The sequence below is a fragment of the Anser brachyrhynchus genome, assembly GCF_964034855.1.
Source record: "Anser brachyrhynchus genome assembly, contig: SCAFFOLD_303, whole genome shotgun sequence".
Lineage (NCBI taxonomy): Eukaryota > Metazoa > Chordata > Aves > Anseriformes > Anatidae > Anser > Anser brachyrhynchus.
Genome location: NW_027663520.1, coordinates 91,849 through 111,857, shown reverse-complemented (window position 1 = coordinate 111,857; position 20,009 = coordinate 91,849). Strand labels below are relative to the sequence as shown.

General features: G+C 56.9%; 1 protein-coding gene and 1 long non-coding RNA gene across 9 annotated transcripts; one reads left to right on the top strand and one right to left on the bottom strand.

Moving 5' to 3' along the window:
- Window position 1: 1 nt before the first annotated feature.
- Window positions 2–7,377, bottom strand: LOC308187354 (uncharacterized protein; the record flags this gene model as incomplete). 3 transcript variants are annotated; one of them, XM_080609510.1, is made up of 9 exons in its annotated part: window positions 2–3,450; window positions 3,954–4,662; window positions 4,836–4,944; window positions 5,344–5,450; window positions 5,730–5,815; window positions 6,037–6,293; window positions 6,501–6,654; window positions 6,938–6,999; window positions 7,215–7,377. In XM_080609510.1, 8 exons carry the CDS (start codon window positions 7,375–7,377, stop codon window positions 3,996–3,998), a joined length of 1,605 nt encoding a protein of 534 aa, XP_080465636.1. In that variant the 3' UTR covers window positions 2–3,450; window positions 3,954–3,995. The 3 variants fall into 3 exon arrangements, with proteins under 3 accessions (XP_080465636.1, XP_080465635.1, XP_080465637.1); XM_080609509.1 differs by having other exon boundaries at window positions 2–4,662; XM_080609511.1 differs by having other exon boundaries at window positions 2–4,659.
- Window positions 7,378–12,878: 5,501 nt separating this feature from the next.
- LOC308187360 lies at window positions 12,879–20,009 on the top strand. 6 transcript variants are annotated; one of them, XR_013944629.1, is made up of 4 exons: window positions 12,879–13,737; window positions 13,875–17,611; window positions 17,749–19,548; window positions 19,686–20,009. It is a non-coding gene; the product is annotated as an uncharacterized lncRNA (long non-coding RNA). The 6 variants fall into 6 exon arrangements; XR_013944630.1 differs by having other exon boundaries at window positions 12,879–15,195; window positions 15,578–17,611; XR_013944631.1 differs by having other exon boundaries at window positions 12,879–15,674; window positions 15,812–17,611.

Sequence of the window (20,009 nt, the reverse complement as noted above, 5' to 3'; positions counted from 1 at the left end):
CTGGGCACAGTGACCTGCCCAAAGACAGAACGACAGCAGAAAGTTAGAAAACACGTCTGGGAGCAAAACCCACTAGAAAAAACAGCCCGAGCTACCTCTCCCCGTTTCAGAAGACCTTCAGCAGGTCCCTTTCATGATTTCTGGATGGTTCCTTCCAGGAATCCCACTTAGATTGGGGGACGCGGTGGTGGAGGAGCTGGCCCTGCCCTACAGCCATGGGTAAATAGGAAGGCGGGGTGCTCTTGGGTTAGATCCTGGCACCAAATTGCTTCCCAGCGTGGTTGCTCCCACTCCAGCCGACTGCAGAGCAGCCCTGCGTTGTTTTTTGTTGTTGTTTTCTGTAGTGTTCTCTTCTGGTTGCCCCCCACCTCAGCTGGGGAGGATTTTCGGGCAGAAATCCTGGCATTGTGCACCCCACGTGAAATTCTGTGGGTCCTGAGAGGCAAAGGTGCAAGGAGAGCTGCCTGGCTGCCCCATACTGCACAGGTTTGAGCAGGAGGAGGATTGCACTCAACGTGTCCCCCCAAAAAAAGAACCTGGATGGTGCCAAGAGTGGAGGAATCTGGGCTCAAAGCACCCAGCTCCAGCCTCCTGGCCCTGCCTCGTCGTACCCAAAGGAGAGCTCAGCTCTCAGCACAAAGCCCCCGGGTCAGGAGGGTGCTTGGGTGCCTTTCTTCCATGCAGCTGAATCCCCAACCCCATAAGGGGTGGGAGAAAGAAGAAGGGCAGCAGGGCCACGAGAAGGGGAAATGCCAATGGCCTCCTGCTGGTGGCGGAGGCTCCAGCCTCCAACCAACTCCTCCTCAACTTGAATTGACCATGAAGGGAGCACAGTGGCAGTGCTGGTGCTGGCCGTGGGCTGAGCAGAACCTAGGAGCTGCATCATGCTCTCAGTGCGATGCCCTAGGAGGCTCCTGTCTTAAACCGACTGCTCCATTTCCATCCCTGTGGGGCAGGGAAGGGAAAGCAGAGACCCTAAAAAAACTCCTCGCTTTTCAGCCAACCCCTCCGATGCTGCTCTGGACCGTACCCTTCTCCACCACAAAGAAACACAAAACTTTTCCCGTCTGTGCTGCGGGATACTTGTGCCCTGCTCTGCTGCCACAGACCTACCATGTCAAAAGACACGACGTCTCCTCTCCTCTTCCCTTAACCTCTCTCTTTTACCTCTCTTTTATCTCCTCTGCCTGTGTCCCCTGCAGGCAGAGCCCCCAGCCCTGGCAGAGCCCCCAGCCCCGGCATGCGGAGGAGCCGCTCATCTGTGCAGCGCTGCGGCTTCCCTCTGGCTCGGGATTGCTTTCTCTGCCCCTCGAGATGTCCGTGGGGCTCCAGAAGGAGCCTGCAGGGAAACAAGCCGACAACAAACAGGTAATCCCCGGTGCAACAGCCTCCCTCGGCTGGGGAGATGTGCTTCTTCCCAGCGGCGTGGTTTCTTCTTTCAGAGAAAAACAAAAGAGCTGGGCACGAGAATCGCTTTTCTGCCCCGTTATCAGACAGGACAGGCGGGGCTCTTGTTTCTCCGTACTGAGTCAATCACAGAATCATAGAATGGCTTGGGTTGGAAGGGACCTCAAAGATTTCCAACCCCTGCCGTAGGCAGGGATGCCACCACAAAGATCGGGTTGCCCAGGGCCTTGTCCAGCTTCGCCCTGAACACCTCCAGGGATGGGGCATCCACAGCCTCTCTGGGCAACCTGTCCCAGTGCCTCACCACCCTCTGAGTGAAGAATTTCTTCCTCACCTCTAATCTAAATTGTGGTGCGATTCGTAGCCCTCTCTACCAAGTGACCCAGAAGAACAATTCCAATCAGGAACCCGAGCAACGAGAAGCCTTTGAGCGAGTTAAGCAGGAGATCGTTTGTGCAGCAGCCCTTGGGCTAGTTCAGGTGGGACAAAAGGTTTAAAAAAAAAAATCAAAAATGTGCTTTACACCAGAGGCAGGGAGAATGGCCTCACCTGGAGCCTCTGGCAGAAAGCACCGGGGGAGATTTGAGGTCAACCCCAAGGATTTTGGAGTCTGGGATGAAGAGGATCTGAAACCAATCAAAAAAAAAAAGAGAGATATTGGCAGCACATGAAGGGGCCCGAGCTGCTTCGGGAGCGGTTGGTGCTGCAGCACAGCTCCTCCTGGCACCCCGGCTGCAGGTGCTGAGCTGGATGTTCGAGGGAAAGGTCCCCTCTGCACATGCAGTGGTGTTGGGTGGAGTAAATGGGTCACACTGATAGCACAGCAGGCTCAAATAAGAAACACCAGTCCTCCTAGGAATCTTGGAAGTGATCGTGGAGCGACCAAAAGATGAAGATTTGGGAATATCCTCACCAGAGGAGGAGGTGACACGTGCTGAAAAGGCCCCAATATACAAGGAATAAGCAGAAAAGGAGAAGCCTCGTGCCCTGCTCACTGACGGGTCTGCATCATGGCAGGGTATTGCCGATTGGTAAAGTCAGGTGCTTCGTGGAAAGCCCCAGGAGCTGCGTGTGCTGCTTTTGCCTCAAAGTAGGCCTCTGTTCCCATACTTAATGGGACGTAAATGGGAAATAGCGGGTTAAATAATAAATAATAAATTAATAATAAATGATAAATTCCCACTCCCATAGTGAGGAGTGATTTGTGCCCTCAACTCTGCCCGTTCCGTCGTGGTTGATGAGTAAAAACCACACAGAAAGGGTGAAGAGGCCTGCGAAAACACAGTCAAGAAACAGAAAGAGCAAAAAGAAAAACGAGAAGGTCCAGGAAAAAAAATACAGAGCGAAATCTCGAGGGAAGACGTAAAGGTAAGCAAGGTTAGAGTGTTACTGGCAAATGTTATCTGATTCTTTGCTGGGTGTTTCAGATGCGGGGCTCCGGGGCAGAAGCATTCAGTACTTGGACTAAGCTGACCATCAAAACGTGCAATTTGCCATCAAAAGCCACCGATGAGCATTGATCCAAACAATGCTAACCATCCAAAACTGAAATTCTTGATCAATAGAATCACCCTCAAAACCAAAATCAGTCCTAAGTGGTGCAATTTCAGTACAGAATTTTACTTTACAAGAAGAAACATTTTAAAAATCATTTTAATTTGCAGGTTCCGTTGTGAAAACGTAATCCAGCAGGATGGAAATGGTGCTCTCCTTTCTCCCCGGCTGCCGGCGCGTCCTCTCCTTTCCCCTCCAGGGATGTGCAGGTTTTCTCCACGTTGCTCTGAGGGCCCGCTTCCCATCTCTTGTCCCAGCAAGGGGAGGTTCCTTGCCACGGAGGCCACGAAGAAGGTCCTTCAGCTGGAAACATCCCCGTGATGGTCCCGCTCCCAGCAGAAGTTTGGGCTGACTGCAGAGCCACAGCTGGAAAACCTTCATCCTCGCTCTGGTGAGACCGCGTCGTGGACAAACGAGGAGTTGGTCGTCTTTGGCAAGAGTTTGTTATGTTTTTCTCCAGTATCTCGCGCTCCGCTGTCAGATGGATTTCTGTAAAACAAGTGAGACTCTGAGCAAAAAATGCTACAGGTTTTTGGGGCTCTCTGCCCACATGCGGACCCCGTGGATGGCTTCAGGCCACAACACCGAGGGCAACGCTGCCATTTCCCTCCCTCCGTTTACGCCATCGCCAGACCCCGGCCAGCAGCAGGGTTCAGCTCTGCCAGGCCCACCCAAAAAGCCCCTCTCTTCCCAGCAGGCCTGGAAACCAGCACCCAGCTGCAAACACACCCTCTCCTCTCTGGCCAAGAGCAGCCTCCTGCTTTGTTAGGCCTTCTAAATGCTGATGACTAAGGTGGCCTGGTGTGCCTGCGTGGCAACAGAAGAGAAATTGAGGGACTTGAGTCTAGCGATGGAGGAGCCAAAGGTTTTGGTTGGATTGAGCCAACGCACGGCTCAAAACTGAGATCTCTTTGGAGAGGCCCCGCTGTCCCCGTAACTACTTTCCTCCAAGGCCTGAGCCCCCCCAAAGAACACGGATGTGGATCACGCACCTGTTTTGCCACCTCTGACGGCGTTCTTGCAACTCCGGGCAATCAAAACTTGGACCACGGACTGGGCCATGGCGTAGGGCGTCTGGGAACGAACGCTGGCGGTTGAAGCTGCATAGAGCTGGCCCCCTTGTGTGTCAGTGGCCCAAAACCAGAGGGGGAGCTGGGCTCCTTGGGCAGGCTGGCCTTGGAATTAGATGCTTCCATCTTCGGACGGTCTGGAAGCACGGACCAGAACTTCTCAGCCCGTAACTTCGCCAGTCTTTGGGAGCTGGACCTCCCCGGCTGGAATCCGCCTCTATCGTCGCTGGGCTCCTGAACCCTGCTGCCCTCTGAGTTGGACACGGACAGCATGGAAATGATGGGTGTTGTTAGCGGGCCTGGGGCTTTCTGAGGTTCAGGGCGCTTCACTCGCTCCGTCTCTGGCAGGGCTTCCAGGATGGAGAGCTTCCTGACTGCAGGAGGGGCTTTTGCTGTTTTTTGGCCTTTGCTCTTTTGAGCTTTTGCAGATTTCACAGCCTTCGCCCGGTCCCGGTCTTGCGCCTGGTCTTTGGGTGTTGTTTTGCGCTCTTTTTTAGGCTCTTTTTTGGGTGTTTTGGGCTCTTTTTTGGGCGTTGTTTTGCGCTCTCTTTTGGGTGCTGTGTCTTCCTGCAGTTGGTTGCTCGAAGGCTCATTTTCGGCATCAGGCAGCTCGGGGATCACTGGCAGCCTGCTGAAAGGACAAAGAGAAAAGAATTCACCCACCTGCACCACGTCTTTGGGGCCCCATCCTGTACCCCCCCATGCAGCGCCCGTGGCTGCAGACCCCAAACAGAGGGGCCAGCCCTGAGAAGTGGGGGGCTCCAGGTGGCCTCATCGCCCCCCTCCCGGAACCTCTGGCCTCACCTGAACAAAGGCTTCTTCTTCTGCTCGGCCCTCCTCTTCCAGGGTTGCGCTGTTTCTTTAAAAATGATGCTCAAGGTGCCCGGGAAGGGTGGCAGTTCTGGAAGTTTCTCTGGAATCGGGAAGGAGAGGTGTCAGAAGAACATTTCCACGATTCTGCTGTACCCGGGACACGCCGGCTGCTGAGGCCTCCTCCTGCGGTGTCCAGGAGGCCGCTGCGCTCCCCTCACAGCCTCCATCTCCAGGGGCCTCGGCCCTCTTTGGCACCAGCCTCACCCACCTCATTTTTAGGCCATGACGGGGTTTTGGGGCCAAGTTCTGGGACAGAGGAGCTGGGTACAGCCAATGTTAGGGGGTGTTTCAGATCCCCGACCTCCTGCAGCACCCAGGGCCGAGCACCTTGGGCACATCGCACGCAGGGGCTCCATTCTGGAGGCCCGGAGACAAGAGGCTGTGCTGAGCTGGCTGAGCGTGGCCCAAGAGGAGCCAGCAGCCGCTTTGCGTCTCCTACCTTGGCTGGGAGACGAAGACACAGCCCGTTCCTTCTCCTGCCTGTCGTCCCTGCGGGCCTTGAGACGCTCTCTGGGTGATAGTTCGGCCACTTTGTCCATTTTAAAGCTGGCAAAAGAAGAGATCGGTGTGACCCAGGGCACCACCACTACCCACGCTCACCCGCTCACGGAGACATTTTCACGTTGCCATAAAGGCCCCGTCCCCAAGGACTGTCCTGAGGAATGGGGTCACCCAGCAAAGAAGCCCAGCCCTCGATGGGAAGCAGACGTTGCCTCAGTTCCTCCATCTGTCCGGTCACATCCACCTCACTGGCTGGGCACCCATGGGTGCAAGGAGCAAACGCTACCGAACAGGAGCAGCAGCCACAGCCACAAATATACTCACTCGGGAAAGACGATGACACGGCCTGAGAAGGTCAGGGAGGCCACGGCTGACACCGGGGACACCACCATGTCCATCAGCTGGGGGACCTGCAGTGGAAGGAGCATGGAGATGGCAAATGTCCTCTGCCTGGCCTCCACTCGGTCCTGGAGGAGCCCAGGGCAGCGGGAGCCAGCAGGACCACAGCTCTTGGCCACCCCAAGAGGTTGGCCAAGAGCTCCAACCCAAGAGGTCTTGGTGGGCCAAGGGCAAGCATTGCTGCTGCCACCTTGTGAGGCTGCCCATGCCGTGGGGAAAACAAAACCCTCACCTTGAAAACAGCCTTCTGAAGGTTCTCCTTTGGTGACAGGCTCTCCAAGAAGTCATAATAGAACTTGATCTCCACCCTCGTGCCTTCAATGAGGAGCACCCCCATGTTCTTCAGGACGAGGGCGATGTTCTCCCCCTTCCCCAGGCAGCGAGTGATGAGGGACGTGGTACCTCGGATGCAGCTCTCCACCTTCTTCCAGGACACGGAGGCAGCAGCAGCCACCTCACCAAATTTGAGGGGTTCCAGCTCCTTATGGCCTGGAAAACCAAACAAGAGGGATGGAGTCGGTCACCAGCGGCCCTTCCCCGCGTGTTCCCCAGGTGCTGCTCATTGCAGTGATCACCCAGAAAGGGTTCGTTTTGGGACCTGCTCCATGCAGGGGACACTTTGCTTTTTTTTTGGGAAGCATCTAAGATCCAGGGAGGGGATCATCCATGCAGCAAGGGATTCATGCACCCTCTTACCTGGCAGATACTCCTTGTCGTTCGTGAGGTTGTGTGCAACGACGAGGTTCCTGGCCAGGCGAAACGTGGGCCACTGCACCGTCAGGGACTTGTTCCCATCCTCGACCCGTTTGGAAACAACATCAAAGCAGCCAAGAGTGGGAACTCGGACGCCCTGCACGTGGAAGAGAATGGAAGGGCCGAAGGTTAAGGATCAGCTGGAGGTGGTCCCATCCAGGGACGGTGGTTTGGGTCCTGCTGTGCCCTTCCCGCTGTTGGGAGCCAGGCTGAGGGGATCCAGGGGCTTCCAGCGACTGGGATCAGCCCTGAGATACCACACCACCCACCATAAGCAACACCGCACTTGTGTGATACCTATTGGTTCCTGGGTGGGGCCTTTTGGGGTGAGTTTCCTGCTTTTCAGGAGGGGAACAAGGGCGACGTGGGTGCCAACCCACCTGGCGCAGCTGGAGGTGCTCTTGGATGTAGACAGACACTGCATCCCAGACAGATGATCGCTCTGGAAGGCAAAGAAAATCACGTTACGTGCTGCGTCTGGTGGCTGCCACCCTTTCAGCGCCCCCAGCCCCGCATTTTGGTGGCAGATGAAGAGAGCCATCACACCTCCGGCCCCAAACGGAGACCCCCTGGTGGTGACCGCAGAGCCGGGTCCCCCCCACGGAAAGCCCCAAATGTGGGTCAGCCACACTCCTGCGGTGCTGGTGGTTCCCGTACCTTGGTCAGTGACGCCTGGCATGGCGGAGATGTGCTCCATCGCACTGCTCTCCGGGAAGCCTAACATGGTACGCCTCGTGCAAGCAGGTTGCTCCTTGCTGGCATCAGCCTCCTGGGAGCTCATCCTGCCCCAACGTCTCCGTACCTCTGTCGCAGGACCCATCGCGCAGCCTCTTTTATATGCTCGTGTCACAGTGACATCTGTGACATCACGATGACACGGCCAGTGCTGGCTGCTGCCCGCGGCGACGCCGGCACTGACAGCCCGCTGCCTGCCCAAGCGCCTCTGTGCTGGGAGGAGGACATCAAAGAGTTGTAGGTAATCGTAGAAATTGTAGAATTATAAGAACTGTAGAAACTGGAATCGTAGAATTGTAGAAATCAGAAAAGAATCATGGAAATGGCATCATAGAATCACAGAATATCCCGAGTTCGAAGGGACCCATAAGGATCATCAAGTCCAACTCCTGGCACCGCACAGGTCTACCCAAAAGTTTAGACCATGTGACTAAGCGCACAGTCCAATCGCTTCTTAAATTCAGACAGGCTTGGTGCAGTGACTACTTCACTGGGGAGCCTGTTCCACTGGGCGACCACCCTCCCGGTGAAGAACCTCTTCCTGATGTCCAGCCTAAACTTCCCCTGCCTCAGCTTAACACTGTTCCCGTGAGTCCTATCACTGGTGTTTACAGAAAATAGGTCACCTGCCTCTCCACTCCCCCTTGCAAGGAAGCTGTAGACTGCGATGAGGTCCCCCCTCAGCCTCCTCTTCTCCAGGCTGAACCGGCCCAGTGCCCTCAGCCACTCCTCATATGTCTTCCCCTCTAGGCCCTTCACCATCTTCGTCACCCTCCTCTGGACACCCTCCAACAGTTTAATGTCCTTTTTGTACTGTGGTGCCCAGAACTGCACACAGTACTCGAGGTGAGGCCGCACCAGCGCAGAGTAGAGCAGGACAATCACTTCCCTTGACCGACTAGCGATGCCGTGCTTGATGCACCCCAGGATACGGTTGGCCCTCCTGGCTGCCAGGGCACACTGCTGGCTCATATTCAACTTGCTGTCAACCACAACCCCCAGATCCCTCTCTGCGGGGCTGCTCTCCAGCGTCTCGTCACCCAGTCTGTACGTATAGCCAGGGTTGCCCCGTCCCAGGTGCAGGACCCGGCACTTGCTTTTGTTAAACTTCATGTGGTTGGTGATCGCCCAGCTCTCCAATCTGTCCAGATCGCTCTGCAAGGCCTTTCCACCCTCATCCGAGTCCACAACTCCTCCAAGTTTGGTGTCGTTGGCAAATTTGCTCAAAACACCTTCTAGTCCTACATCCAAATCATTTATAAAAACATTGAAGAGGACTGGCCCTAAAATGGAGCCTTGAGGGACCCCACTAGTGACTATCCGCCAGCCAGATGTGGCCCCATTTACCACAACCCTTTGAGCCCTGCCCGTCAGCCAATTGCTCACCCATCGCATGATGTTTTTGTTTAGTTGTATGCTGGACATTTTGTCCAGTAGGATCCTATGGGAAACTGTGTCAAAAGCTTTGCTGAAGTCCAAAAAGATCACATCAGCTGGTTTCCCTTGATCGACTAGATGGGTGATCTTATCATAAGGAAATCAAATTTGTTACGCAGGACCTACCCCTCATGAACCCATGTTGGCTGGGACCAATGACTGCATTGTCCGCCAGGTGCGCTTCAATAACTTCAAGGATCATCCTCTCCATAATTTTACCAGGCACTGACGTGAAACTGACAGGCCTGTAATTGCTAGGGTCTTCTTTCTGACCCTTCTTGAAAATTGACACAACATTTGCCAGCTTCCAGTCTACTGGGACCTCTCCAGATTCCCAAGACCATTGAAAAATAATTGAGGGAGGTCCCGCGATGATGTCAGCCAGCTCTCTGAGCACCCTGGGATGAATCCCATCCGGACCCATGGACTTGTATGGATCCAGGTGGAGCAGCAAATCCCACACACGTTCAGGGTCGGTTGGGAGTTTGTCATTCCCACCGTCATGGTCCTCCAGCTCAGGGCACCCTGGGTCCCAAAGCCCATCATCAGTGTTGAAGACAGAGGCGAAGAAGGTGTTAAACGTCTCTGCTTTGCCTATGTCATTGTCTGTGAGGAGACCTTCCCCATCAAGTAGCAGACCTATGTTTTCTTAGGTTCTCCTTTTTCTGTTTACATATATAAAAAAACTTCTTTATCGTCTCCCACAGACATGGCCAGCTTCAACTCTAGTTGGGCTTTGGCCCTGCGAATTTTCTCCCTACAAACACGAACAGCATCCCTGTATTCCTTCCTCGTCGCCTGACCCTCCCAGCAACCGTACACTTTCTTTTTTCGCCTAAGCTCCAGTAGAAGATCCCTGGTCAGCCAGGCCGGCCTTCTGCCCCGCCTGCCTGACTTCTGATGTTTTGGAATTGCCTGATCCTGTGCTTTTAGGAGGCAGTGCTTAAAGATGGACCAGCACTGATGGACGCCAATGCCTTCAAAAGCAGCTTCCCAGGGGACCTTGCTGACTAGTTCCCTGAGCAGCCTGAAGTCTGCTTTCCCCATATCCAGGGCTGAAGTTTTGGTGGCAGTTTTCCTTCTGTCACCATAAATTCTAAACTCAACCACTTCATGGTCAATATGACCAAGACAGCCGCCAATTGTCACGTCTCCCACAAGACCCTCTCTGTTCTCCACCAACAGATCTAGGAGGGCACCTTTCCCAGTTGGCTCCCTTAGCACCTGCACCAAGAAGTTATCGTCTAGGTGCTTTATGAACCTCCTGGACTTGCTCGTGTCAGCCATGTGGTGATCCCACTTGACGTCTGGCAAGTTGAAATCCCCCATAAGGACAAGGGGAGTTGATCTCGAGGCATCTCTTAGTTCTGCAAAGAATAATTCATCGGTGTTGTTGTCCTGGCCAGGTGGTCTGTAATAGACTCCCACAACGACATCCCCTTTATTTGCTCGTCCCTTAATCCTTACCCAGAGGCTCTCAACTTTGCCATCGCCAACTTGAAGTTCCACGCAGTCCAGCCCATGCTTCACATACATCACCACCCTGCCACATCGCCTACCCTGCAGGTCCCTCCTGAAGAGCCTGTAAGCATCTATTGCAACACACCAGCCACAGGACTCATCACACCAGGTTTCGCTTATGCCAGTGATGTCGTAGCTGTGGGACTGAGCCAAGACTTCTAGCTCGTCCATTTTATTCCTCATACTGCGTGCGTTTGTGTAGAAGCACTTCAAACGCGCCTCCCTACACGTAGCACCTTGTGGAGCCGACCGAAGGGCCTCACTGGCACACAGTCCCTATGATTCTAGCGCACCATCCCTTAGCTCATCACCAGCGTGCCTGGTTTTATCCCCTTCCCCCTTCCTGGAAAAGCTGTCCGGGAAGGAGAACCTTCAGAAGGCCGTTTTCAAAGTGAGGGTTTGGTTTTCCCCATGGCCTGGGCAGCCTCACACGAGGGAAGCAATGCTTGCCCTTGGCCCACCAAGACCTCTTGGGTTGGAGCTCTTGGCCAACCTCTTGGGGTGGCCAACCAACCCGAGCCCTGGGCTCCTCCAGGACCGAGTGGAGGCCAGGCAGAGGACATTTGCCATCTCCGTCCTCCTCCATTGCAGATCCCCCAGCTGATGGACATGGTGGTGTCCCGGGTGGCACCCTTGGCCTCCCTGACCTTCTCGGGCCGTGTCATCGTCTTTCCCGAGTGAGTATATTTGCGGCCGTGGCCTCTGCTCCAGTTCAGTAGCATTTTCTCCTTGTGCCCATGGGTGCCCAGCCAGTGAGGTGGATCTGATGGGGCAGACGGAGGAATTCAGACAACGTCTGCTTCCCATCGAGGCCTGGGCTTCTTTGCTGGGCGAGCCCATTTCCCAGAACGGTCCTTGGGGACAGGGCCTTTATGGCACTGTGAAAACGGGTGATTGCCGTGTGCCCTGGGTCACGCTGATGTCTTCTTTTGCCAGATTTGAAATGGAGAGCATGCATAAAACACCACCCCAGGACCATCACAAAGCCTGGAGCAAGGAGAAGAAGAAAGAAGGGGCTTCGCCTCTTCTTGGCCAAGTCGGGAGACGCAAAGCGGCTGCTGGCTCCTCTCCAGAGCACAGGGAACCAACTGGTGAGAAAACCCATTGCCTTGTACCACAGCCTCTTCTCTGTGGGCCTTCAAAATGGAGCCCCCGGGTGTGAGGTGCCTGAGGTGCCCGGCCCTGGGTGCTGCAGGAGGACGGGGGTCAAGACACCCCCTAAAACTGGCTGTAGCCAGCTCCTCTCTCCCAGAACTTGGCTCCAAAAAAAACATGTCGTGGCCTAGAAATGAGCTGGGCAAGGGCTGGTGCCAAGGAGGGCCGAGGCCCCTGGAGATGGAGGCTGCGAGGGGAGCACAGCGGCCTCTGGGAGAAGCCTCAGCACCCTGCGTGTCCCCGGGGATGGCAGCATCGCAGAAATGTTCTTCTTGACACCTCTCCTTCCCGATTCTAGGTGAAGGGCCTGGACTTCCTTCCCTTGCCCCCACGGAGCTGACGGAACAAGCAGTCCAGCAGGGTGAAACGGAGAATACGGGGGAGGCTCCCTTGAGGTGCGGCTGGAGGCTCCGGACGGGTGGGATGAGGCCGCCGGGAGCCCCCCCAGTTTCAGGGCTGCAGCATCAAGTGCTGCATGGGGGGTACAAGATGCGGCTCCAAAACCATTGCGTATTCTTTGTTCTTTTGTCAGGCTGCCGGTGATCCCAGGGCTGCCTCCTCGCAAGGAGAGAAAATCAGCACCCAAAGGCAAGGGGGGACGAGCAAAGACAGACGGAGCCTTGAGGCGGAGAGTAGGAGGAGGAGCGGGGAAATTTCCTCCCTGTGAGGGAGAAAAGCTGACGACAACCGAAAGAAAGATCCCCCGGCCTCGAGGACCCACAGTGCTGTCATTTCCCGTGATAAGCGTGTTATCACCAGCGAGCTCAGAGGCCAGCCTCCCTGAGGAATCCGCCTACAACATCTTCAGGCTGCAGCCACCAGGAGACGAGGCAGAAAAACTGTTAAAAACGAGGCCTGAGACCCCAGGCCCTTTCCTGGGGCCACCAGCCATTTGGGGGACCCCCCACAGCCTGGGACATTGAGCCTCAGCCACCAAAATGGGTGGGCTGCAACGCAGGGCCTCCGCTGAGGCCGACATCCCAGCATGTCCCTCATTTCTCGCTGCCTGGGGAAGGGGGAGAACATCGCCCTCGTCCTGAAGGACGTGGGGGTGCTCCTCATCGAAGGCACGAGAGTGCAAATGAAATTTTATTACGAATTCCTGGAGAAGCTGTCCGGGAAGGAGAACCTTCAGAAGGCCGTTTTCAACGTGAGGGTTTGGTTTTCCCCATGGCCTGGGCAGCCTCACAAGGGTGCAGTAGCAATGCTTGCCCCTGGCCCACCAAGACCTCTTGGGTTGGAGCTCTTGGCCAACCTCTTGGGGTGGCCAACCAACCCGAGCCCTGGGCTCCTCCAGGACCGAGTGGAGGCCAGGCAGAGGACATTTGCCATCTCCATGCTCCTCCATTGCAGATCCCCCAGCTGACGGACATGGTGGTGTCCCGGGTGGCACCCTTGGCCTCCCCGACCTTCTCGGGCCGTGTCATCGTCTTTCCCGAGTGAGTATATTTGTGGCCGTGGCTGCTGCTCCAGTTCAGTAGCATTTTCTCCTTGTGCCCATGGGTGCCCAGCCAGTGAGGTGGATCTGATGGGGCAGACGGAGGAATTCAGACAACGTCTGCTTCCCATCGAGGCCTGGGCTTCTTTGCTGGGCGAGCCCATTTCCCAGAACGGTCCTTGGGGACAGGGCCTTTATGGCACTGTGAAAACGGGTGATTGCCGTGTGCCCTGGGTCACGCTGATGTCTTCTTTTGCCAGGTTTGAAATGGAGAGCATGCACAAAACACCACCCCAGGACCATCACAAAGCCTGGAGCAAGGAGAAGAAGAAAGAAGGGGCTTCGCCTCTTCTTGGCCAAGTCGGGAGATGCAAAGCGGCTGCTGGCTCCTCTCCAGAGCACAGGGAACCAACTGGTGAGAAAACCCATTGCGGAGCACCCAAAGGCTCTGACTTGCACCACAGCCTCTTGTCTGTGAGCCTTCAAAATGGAGCCCCCGGGTGTGAGGTGCCTGAGGTGCCCGGCCCTGGGTGCTGCAGGAGGACGGGGATCAAGACACCCCCTAAAACTGGCTGTAGCCAGCTCCTCTCTCCCAGAACTTGGCTCCAAAAAAAACATGTCGTGGCCTAGAAATGAGCTGGGCAAGGGCTGGTGCCAAGGAGGGCCGAGGCCCCTGGAGATGGAGGCTGCGAGGGGGGCACAGCGGCCTCTGGGAGCAGCCTCAGCACCCTGCGTGTCCCCGGGGATGGCAGCATCGCAGAAATGTTCTTCTTGACACCTCTCCTTCCCGATTCTAGGTGAAGGGCCTGGACTTCCTTCCCTTGCCCCCACGGAGCTGACGGAACAAGCAGTCCAGCAGGGTGAAACGGAGAATACGGGGGAGGCTCCCTTGAGGTGCGGCTGGAGGCTCCGGACGGGTGGGATGAGGCCGCCGGGAGCCCCCCCAGTTTCAGGGCTGCAGCATCAAGCGCTGCATTAGGGGTGCAGGATGCGGCCCCAAAACCATTGCGTATTCTTTGTTCTTTTGTCAGGCTGCCGGTGATCCCGGGGCTGCCTGCTCGCAAGGACAGAAAATCAGCGCCCAAAGGCAAGGGGGGACGAGCAAAGACAGACGGAGCCTTGAGGCGGAGAGTAGGAGGAGGAGCGGGGAAATTTCCTCCCTGTGAGGGAGAAAAGCTGACGACAACCGAAAGAAAGATCCCCCGGCCTCGAGGACCCACAGCGCTGTCATTTCCCGTGATAAGCGTGTTATCACCAGCGAGCTCAGAGGCCAGCCTCCCTGAGGAATCCGCCTACAACATCTTCAGGCTGCAGCCACCAGGAGACGAGGCAGAAGAACTGTTAAAAACGAGGCCTGAGACCCCAGGCCCTTTCCTGGGGCCACCAGCCATTTGGGGGACCCCCCACAGCCTGGGACATTGAGCCTCAGCCACCAAAATGGGTGGGCTGCAACGCAGGGCCTCCGCTGAGGCCGACATCCCAGCATGTCCCTCATTTCTCGCTGCCTGGGGAAGGGGGAGAACATCGCCCTCGTCCTGAAGGACGTGGGGGTGCTCCTCATCGAAGGCACGAGAGTGCAAATGAAATTTTATTACGAATTCCTGGAGAAGCTGTCCGGGAAGGAGAACCTTCAGAAGGCCGTTTTCAACGTGAGGGTTTGGTTTTCCCCATGGCCTGGGCAGCCTCACAAGGGTGCAGTAGCAATGCTTGCCCCTGGCCCACCAAGACCTCTTGGGTTGGAGCTCTTGGCCAACCTCTTGGGGTGGCCAACCAACCCGAGCCCTGGGCTCCTCCAGGACCGAGTGGAGGCCAGGCAGAGGACATTTGCCATCTCCATGCTCCTCCATTGCAGATCCCCCAGCTGACGGACATGGTGGTGTCCCGGGTGGCACCCTTGGCCTCCCCGACCTTCTCGGGCCGTGTCATCGTCTTTCCCGAGTGAGTATATTTGTGGCCGTGGCCGCTGCTCCAGTTCAGTAGCATTTTCTCCTTGTGCCCATGGGTGCCCAGCCAGTGAGGTGGATCTGATGGGGCAGACGGAGGAATTCAGACAACGTCTGCTTCCCATCGAGGCCTGGGCTTCTTTGCTGGGCGAGCCCATTTCCCAGAACGGTCCTTGGGGACAGGGCCTTTATGGCACTGTGAAAACGGGTGATTGCCGTGTGCCCTGGGTCACGCTGATGTCTTCTTTTGCCAGATTTGAAATGGAGATCCTGCATAAAACACCACCCCAGGACCATCACAAAGCCTGGAGCAAGGAGAAGAAGAAAGAAGGGGCTTCACCTCTTCTTGGCCAAGTCGGGAGACGCAAAGCGGCTGCTGGCTCCTCTCCAGAGCACAGGGAACCAACTGGTGAGAAAACCCATTGCGGAGCACCCAAAGGCTCTGACTTGCACCACAGCCTCTTGTCTGTGAGCCTTCAAAATGGAGCCCCCGGGTGTGAGGTGCCTGAGGTGCCCGGCCCTGGGTGCTGCAGGAGGACGGGGATCAAGACACCCCCTAAAACTGGCTGTAGCCAGCTCCTCTCTCCCAGAACTTGGCTCCAAAAAAAACATGTCGTGGCCTAGAAATGAGCTGGGCAAGGGCTGGTGCCAAGGAGGGCCGAGGCCCCTGGAGATGGAGGCTGCGAGGGGAGCACAGCGGCCTCTGGGAGCAGCCTCAGCACCCTGCGTGTCCCCGGGGATGGCAGCATCACAGAAATGTTCTTCTTGACACCTCTCCTTCCCGATTCTAGGTGAAGGGCCTGGACTTCCTTCCCTTGCCCCCACGGAGCTGACGGAACAAGCAGTCCAGCAGGGTGAAACGGAGAATACGGGGGAGGCTCCCTTGAGGTGAGGCTGGAGGCTCCGGACGGGTGGGATGAGGCCGCCGGGAGCCCCCCCAGTTTCAGGGCTGCAGCATCAAGCGCTGCATTAGGGGTGCAGGATGCGGCCCCAAAACCATTGCGTATTCTTTGTTCTTTTGTCAGGCTGCCGGTGATCCCGGGGCTGCCTGCTCGCAAGGACAGAAAATCAGCGCCCAAAGGCAAGGGGGGACGAGCAAAGACAGACGGAGCCTTGAGGCGGAGAGTAGGAGGAGGAGCGGGGAAATTTCCTCCCTGTGAGGGAGAAAAGCTGACGACAACCGAAAGAAAGATCCCCCGGCCTCGAGGACCCACAGCGCTGTCATTTCCCGTGATAAGCGTGTTATCACCAGCGAGCTCAGAGGCCAGCCTCCCTGAGGAATCCGCCTACAACATCTTCAGGCTGCAGCCACCAGGAGACGAGGCAGAAGAACTGTTAAAAACGAGGCCTGAGACCCCAGGCCCTTTCCTGGGGCCACCAGCCATTTGGGGGACCCCCCACAGCCTGGGACATTGAGCCTCAGCCACCAAAATGGGTGGGCTGCAACGCAGGGCCTCCGCTGAGGCCGACATCCCAGCATGTCCCTCATTTCTCGCTGCCTGGGGAAGGGGGAGAACATCGCCCTCGTCCTGAAGGACGTGGGGGTGCTCCTCATCGAAGGCACGAGAGTGCAAATGAAATTTTATTACGAATTCCTGGAGAAGCTGTCCGGGAAGGAGAACCTTCAGAAGGCCGTTTTCAACGTGAGGGTTTGGTTTTCCCCATGGCCTGGGCAGCCTCACAAGGGTGCAGTAGCAATGCTTGCCCCTGGCCCACCAAGACCTCTTGGGTTGGAGCTCTTGGCCAACCTCTTGGGGTGGCCAACCAACCCGAGCCCTGGGCTCCTCCAGGACCGAGTGGAGGCCAGGCAGAGGACATTTGCCATCTCCATGCTCCTCCATTGCAGATCCCCCAGCTGACGGACATGGTGGTGTCCCGGGTGGCACCCTTGGCCTCCCCGACCTTCTCGGGCCGTGTCATCGTCTTTCCCGAGTGAGTATATTTGTGGCCGTGGCCGCTGCTCCAGTTCAGTAGCATTTTCTCCTTGTGCCCATGGGTGCCCAGCCAGTGAGGTGGATCTGATGGGGCAGACGGAGGAATTCAGACAACGTCTGCTTCCCATCGAGGCCTGGGCTTCTTTGCTGGGCGAGCCCATTTCCCAGAACGGTCCTTGGGGACAGGGCCTTTATGGCACTGTGAAAACGGGTGATTGCCGTGTGCCCTGGGTCACGCTGATGTCTTCTTTTGCCAGATTTGAAATGGAGATCCTGCATAAAACACCACCCCAGGACCATCACAAAGCCTGGAGCAAGGAGAAGAAGAAAGAAGGGGCTTCACCTCTTCTTGGCCAAGTCGGGAGACGCAAAGCGGCTGCTGGCTCCTCTCCAGAGCACAGGGAACCAACTGGTGAGAAAACCCATTGCGGAGCACCCAAAGGCTCTGACTTGCACCACAGCCTCTTGTCTGTGAGCCTTCAAAATGGAGCCCCCGGGTGTGAGGTGCCTGAGGTGCCCGGCCCTGGGTGCTGCAGGAGGACGGGGATCAAGACACCCCCTAAAACTGGCTGTAGCCAGCTCCTCTCTCCCAGAACTTGGCTCCAAAAAAAACATGTCGTGGCCTAGAAATGAGCTGGGCAAGGGCTGGTGCCAAGGAGGGCCGAGGCCCCTGGAGATGGAGGCTGCGAGGGGAGCACAGCGGCCTCTGGGAGCAGCCTCAGCACCCTGCGTGTCCCCGGGGATGGCAGCATCACAGAAATGTTCTTCTTGACACCTCTCCTTCCCGATTCTAGGTGAAGGGCCTGGACTTCCTTCCCTTGCCCCCACGGAGCTGACGGAACAAGCAGTCCAGCAGGGTGAAACGGAGAATACGGGGGAGGCTCCCTTGAGGTGAGGCTGGAGGCTCCGGACGGGTGGGATGAGGCCGCCGGGAGCCCCCCCAGTTTCAGGGCTGCAGCATCAAGCGCTGCATTAGGGGTGCAGGATGCGGCCCCAAAACCATTGCGTATTCTTTGTTCTTTTGTCAGGCTGCCGGTGATCCCGGGGCTGCCTGCTCGCAAGGACAGAAAATCAGCGCCCAAAGGCAAGGGGGGACGAGCAAAGACAGACGGAGCCTTGAGGCGGAGAGTAGGAGGAGGAGCGGGGAAATTTCCTCCCTGTGAGGGAGAAAAGCTGACGACAACCGAAAGAAAGATCCCCCGGCCTCGAGGACCCACAGCGCTGTCATTTCCCGTGATAAGCGTGTTATCACCAGCGAGCTCAGAGGCCAGCCTCCCTGAGGAATCCGCCTACAACATCTTCAGGCTGCAGCCACCAGGAGACGAGGCAGAAGAACTGTTAAAAACGAGGCCTGAGACCCCAGGCCCTTTCCTGGGGCCACCAGCCATTTGGGGGACCCCCCACAGCCTGGGACATTGAGCCTCAGCCACCAAAATGGGTGGGCTGCAACGCAGGGCCTCCGCTGAGGCCGACATCCCAGCATGTCCCTCATTTCTCGCTGCCTGGGGAAGGGGGAGAACATCGCCCTCGTCCTGAAGGACGTGGGGGTGCTCCTCATCGAAGGCACGAGAGTGCAAATGAAATTTTATTACGAATTCCTGGAGAAGCTGTCCGGGAAGGAGAACCTTCAGAAGGCCGTTTTCAACGTGAGGGTTTGGTTTTCCCCATGGCCTGGGCAGCCTCACAAGGGTGCAGTAGCAATGCTTGCCCCTGGCCCACCAAGACCTCTTGGGTTGGAGCTCTTGGCCAACCTCTTGGGGTGGCCAACCAACCCGAGCCCTGGGCTCCTCCAGGACCGAGTGGAGGCCAGGCAGAGGACATTTGCCATCTCCATGCTCCTCCATTGCAGATCCCCCAGCTGACGGACATGGTGGTGTCCCGGGTGGCACCCTTGGCCTCCCCGACCTTCTCGGGCCGTGTCATCGTCTTTCCCGAGTGAGTATATTTGTGGCCGTGGCCGCTGCTCCAGTTCAGTAGCATTTTCTCCTTGTGCCCATGGGTGCCCAGCCAGTGAGGTGGATCTGATGGGGCAGACGGAGGAATTCAGACAACGTCTGCTTCCCATCGAGGCCTGGGCTTCTTTGCTGGGCGAGCCCATTTCCCAGAACGGTCCTTGGGGACAGGGCCTTTATGGCACTGTGAAAACGGGTGATTGCCGTGTGCCCTGGGTCACGCTGATGTCTTCTTTTGCCAGGTTTGAAATGGAGAGCATGCACAAAACACCACCCCAGGACCATCACAAAGCCTGGAGCAAGGAGAAGAAGAAAGAAGGGGCTTCGCCTCTTCTTGGCCAAGTCGGGAGACGCAAAGCGGCTGCTGGCTCCTCTCCAGAGCACAGGGAACCAACTGGTGAGAAAACCCATTGCGGAGCACCCAAAGGCTCTGACTTGCACCACAGCCTCTTGTCTGTGAGCCTTCAAAATGGAGCCCCCGGGTGTGAGGTGCCTGAGGTGCCCGGCCCTGGGTGCTGCAGGAGGACGGGGATCAAGACACCCCCTAAAACTGGCTGTAGCCAGCTCCTCTCTCCCAGAACTTGGCTCCAAAAAAAACATGTCGTGGCCTAGAAATGAGCTGGGCAAGGGCTGGTGCCAAGGAGGGCCGAGGCCCCTGGAGATGGAGGCTGCGAGGGGAGCACAGCGGCCTCTGGGAGCAGCCTCAGCACCCTGCGTGTCCCCGGGGATGGCAGCATCACAGAAATGTTCTTCTTGACACCTCTCCTTCCCGATTCTAGGTGAAGGGCCTGGACTTCCTTCCCTTGCCCCCACGGAGCTGACGGAACAAGCAGTCCAGCAGGGTGAAACGGAGAATACGGGGGAGGCTCCCTTGAGGTGAGGCTGGAGGCTCCGGACGGGTGGGATGAGGCCGCCGGGAGCCCCCCCAGTTTCAGGGCTGCAGCATCAAGCGCTGCATTAGGGGTGCAGGATGCGGCCCCAAAACCATTGCGTATTCTTTGTTCTTTTGTCAGGCTGCCGGTGATCCCGGGGCTGCCTGCTCGCAAGGACAGAAAATCAGCGCCCAAAGGCAAGGGGGGACGAGCAAAGACAGACGGAGCCTTGAGGCGGAGAGTAGGAGGAGGAGCGGGGAAATTTCCTCCCTGTGAGGGAGAAAAGCTGACGACAACCGAAAGAAAGATCCCCCGGCCTCGAGGACCCACAGCGCTGTCATTTCCCGTGATAAGCGTGTTATCACCAGCGAGCTCAGAGGCCAGCCTCCCTGAGGAATCCGCCTACAACATCTTCAGGCTGCAGCCACCAGGAGACGAGGCAGAAAAACTGTTAAAAACGAGGCC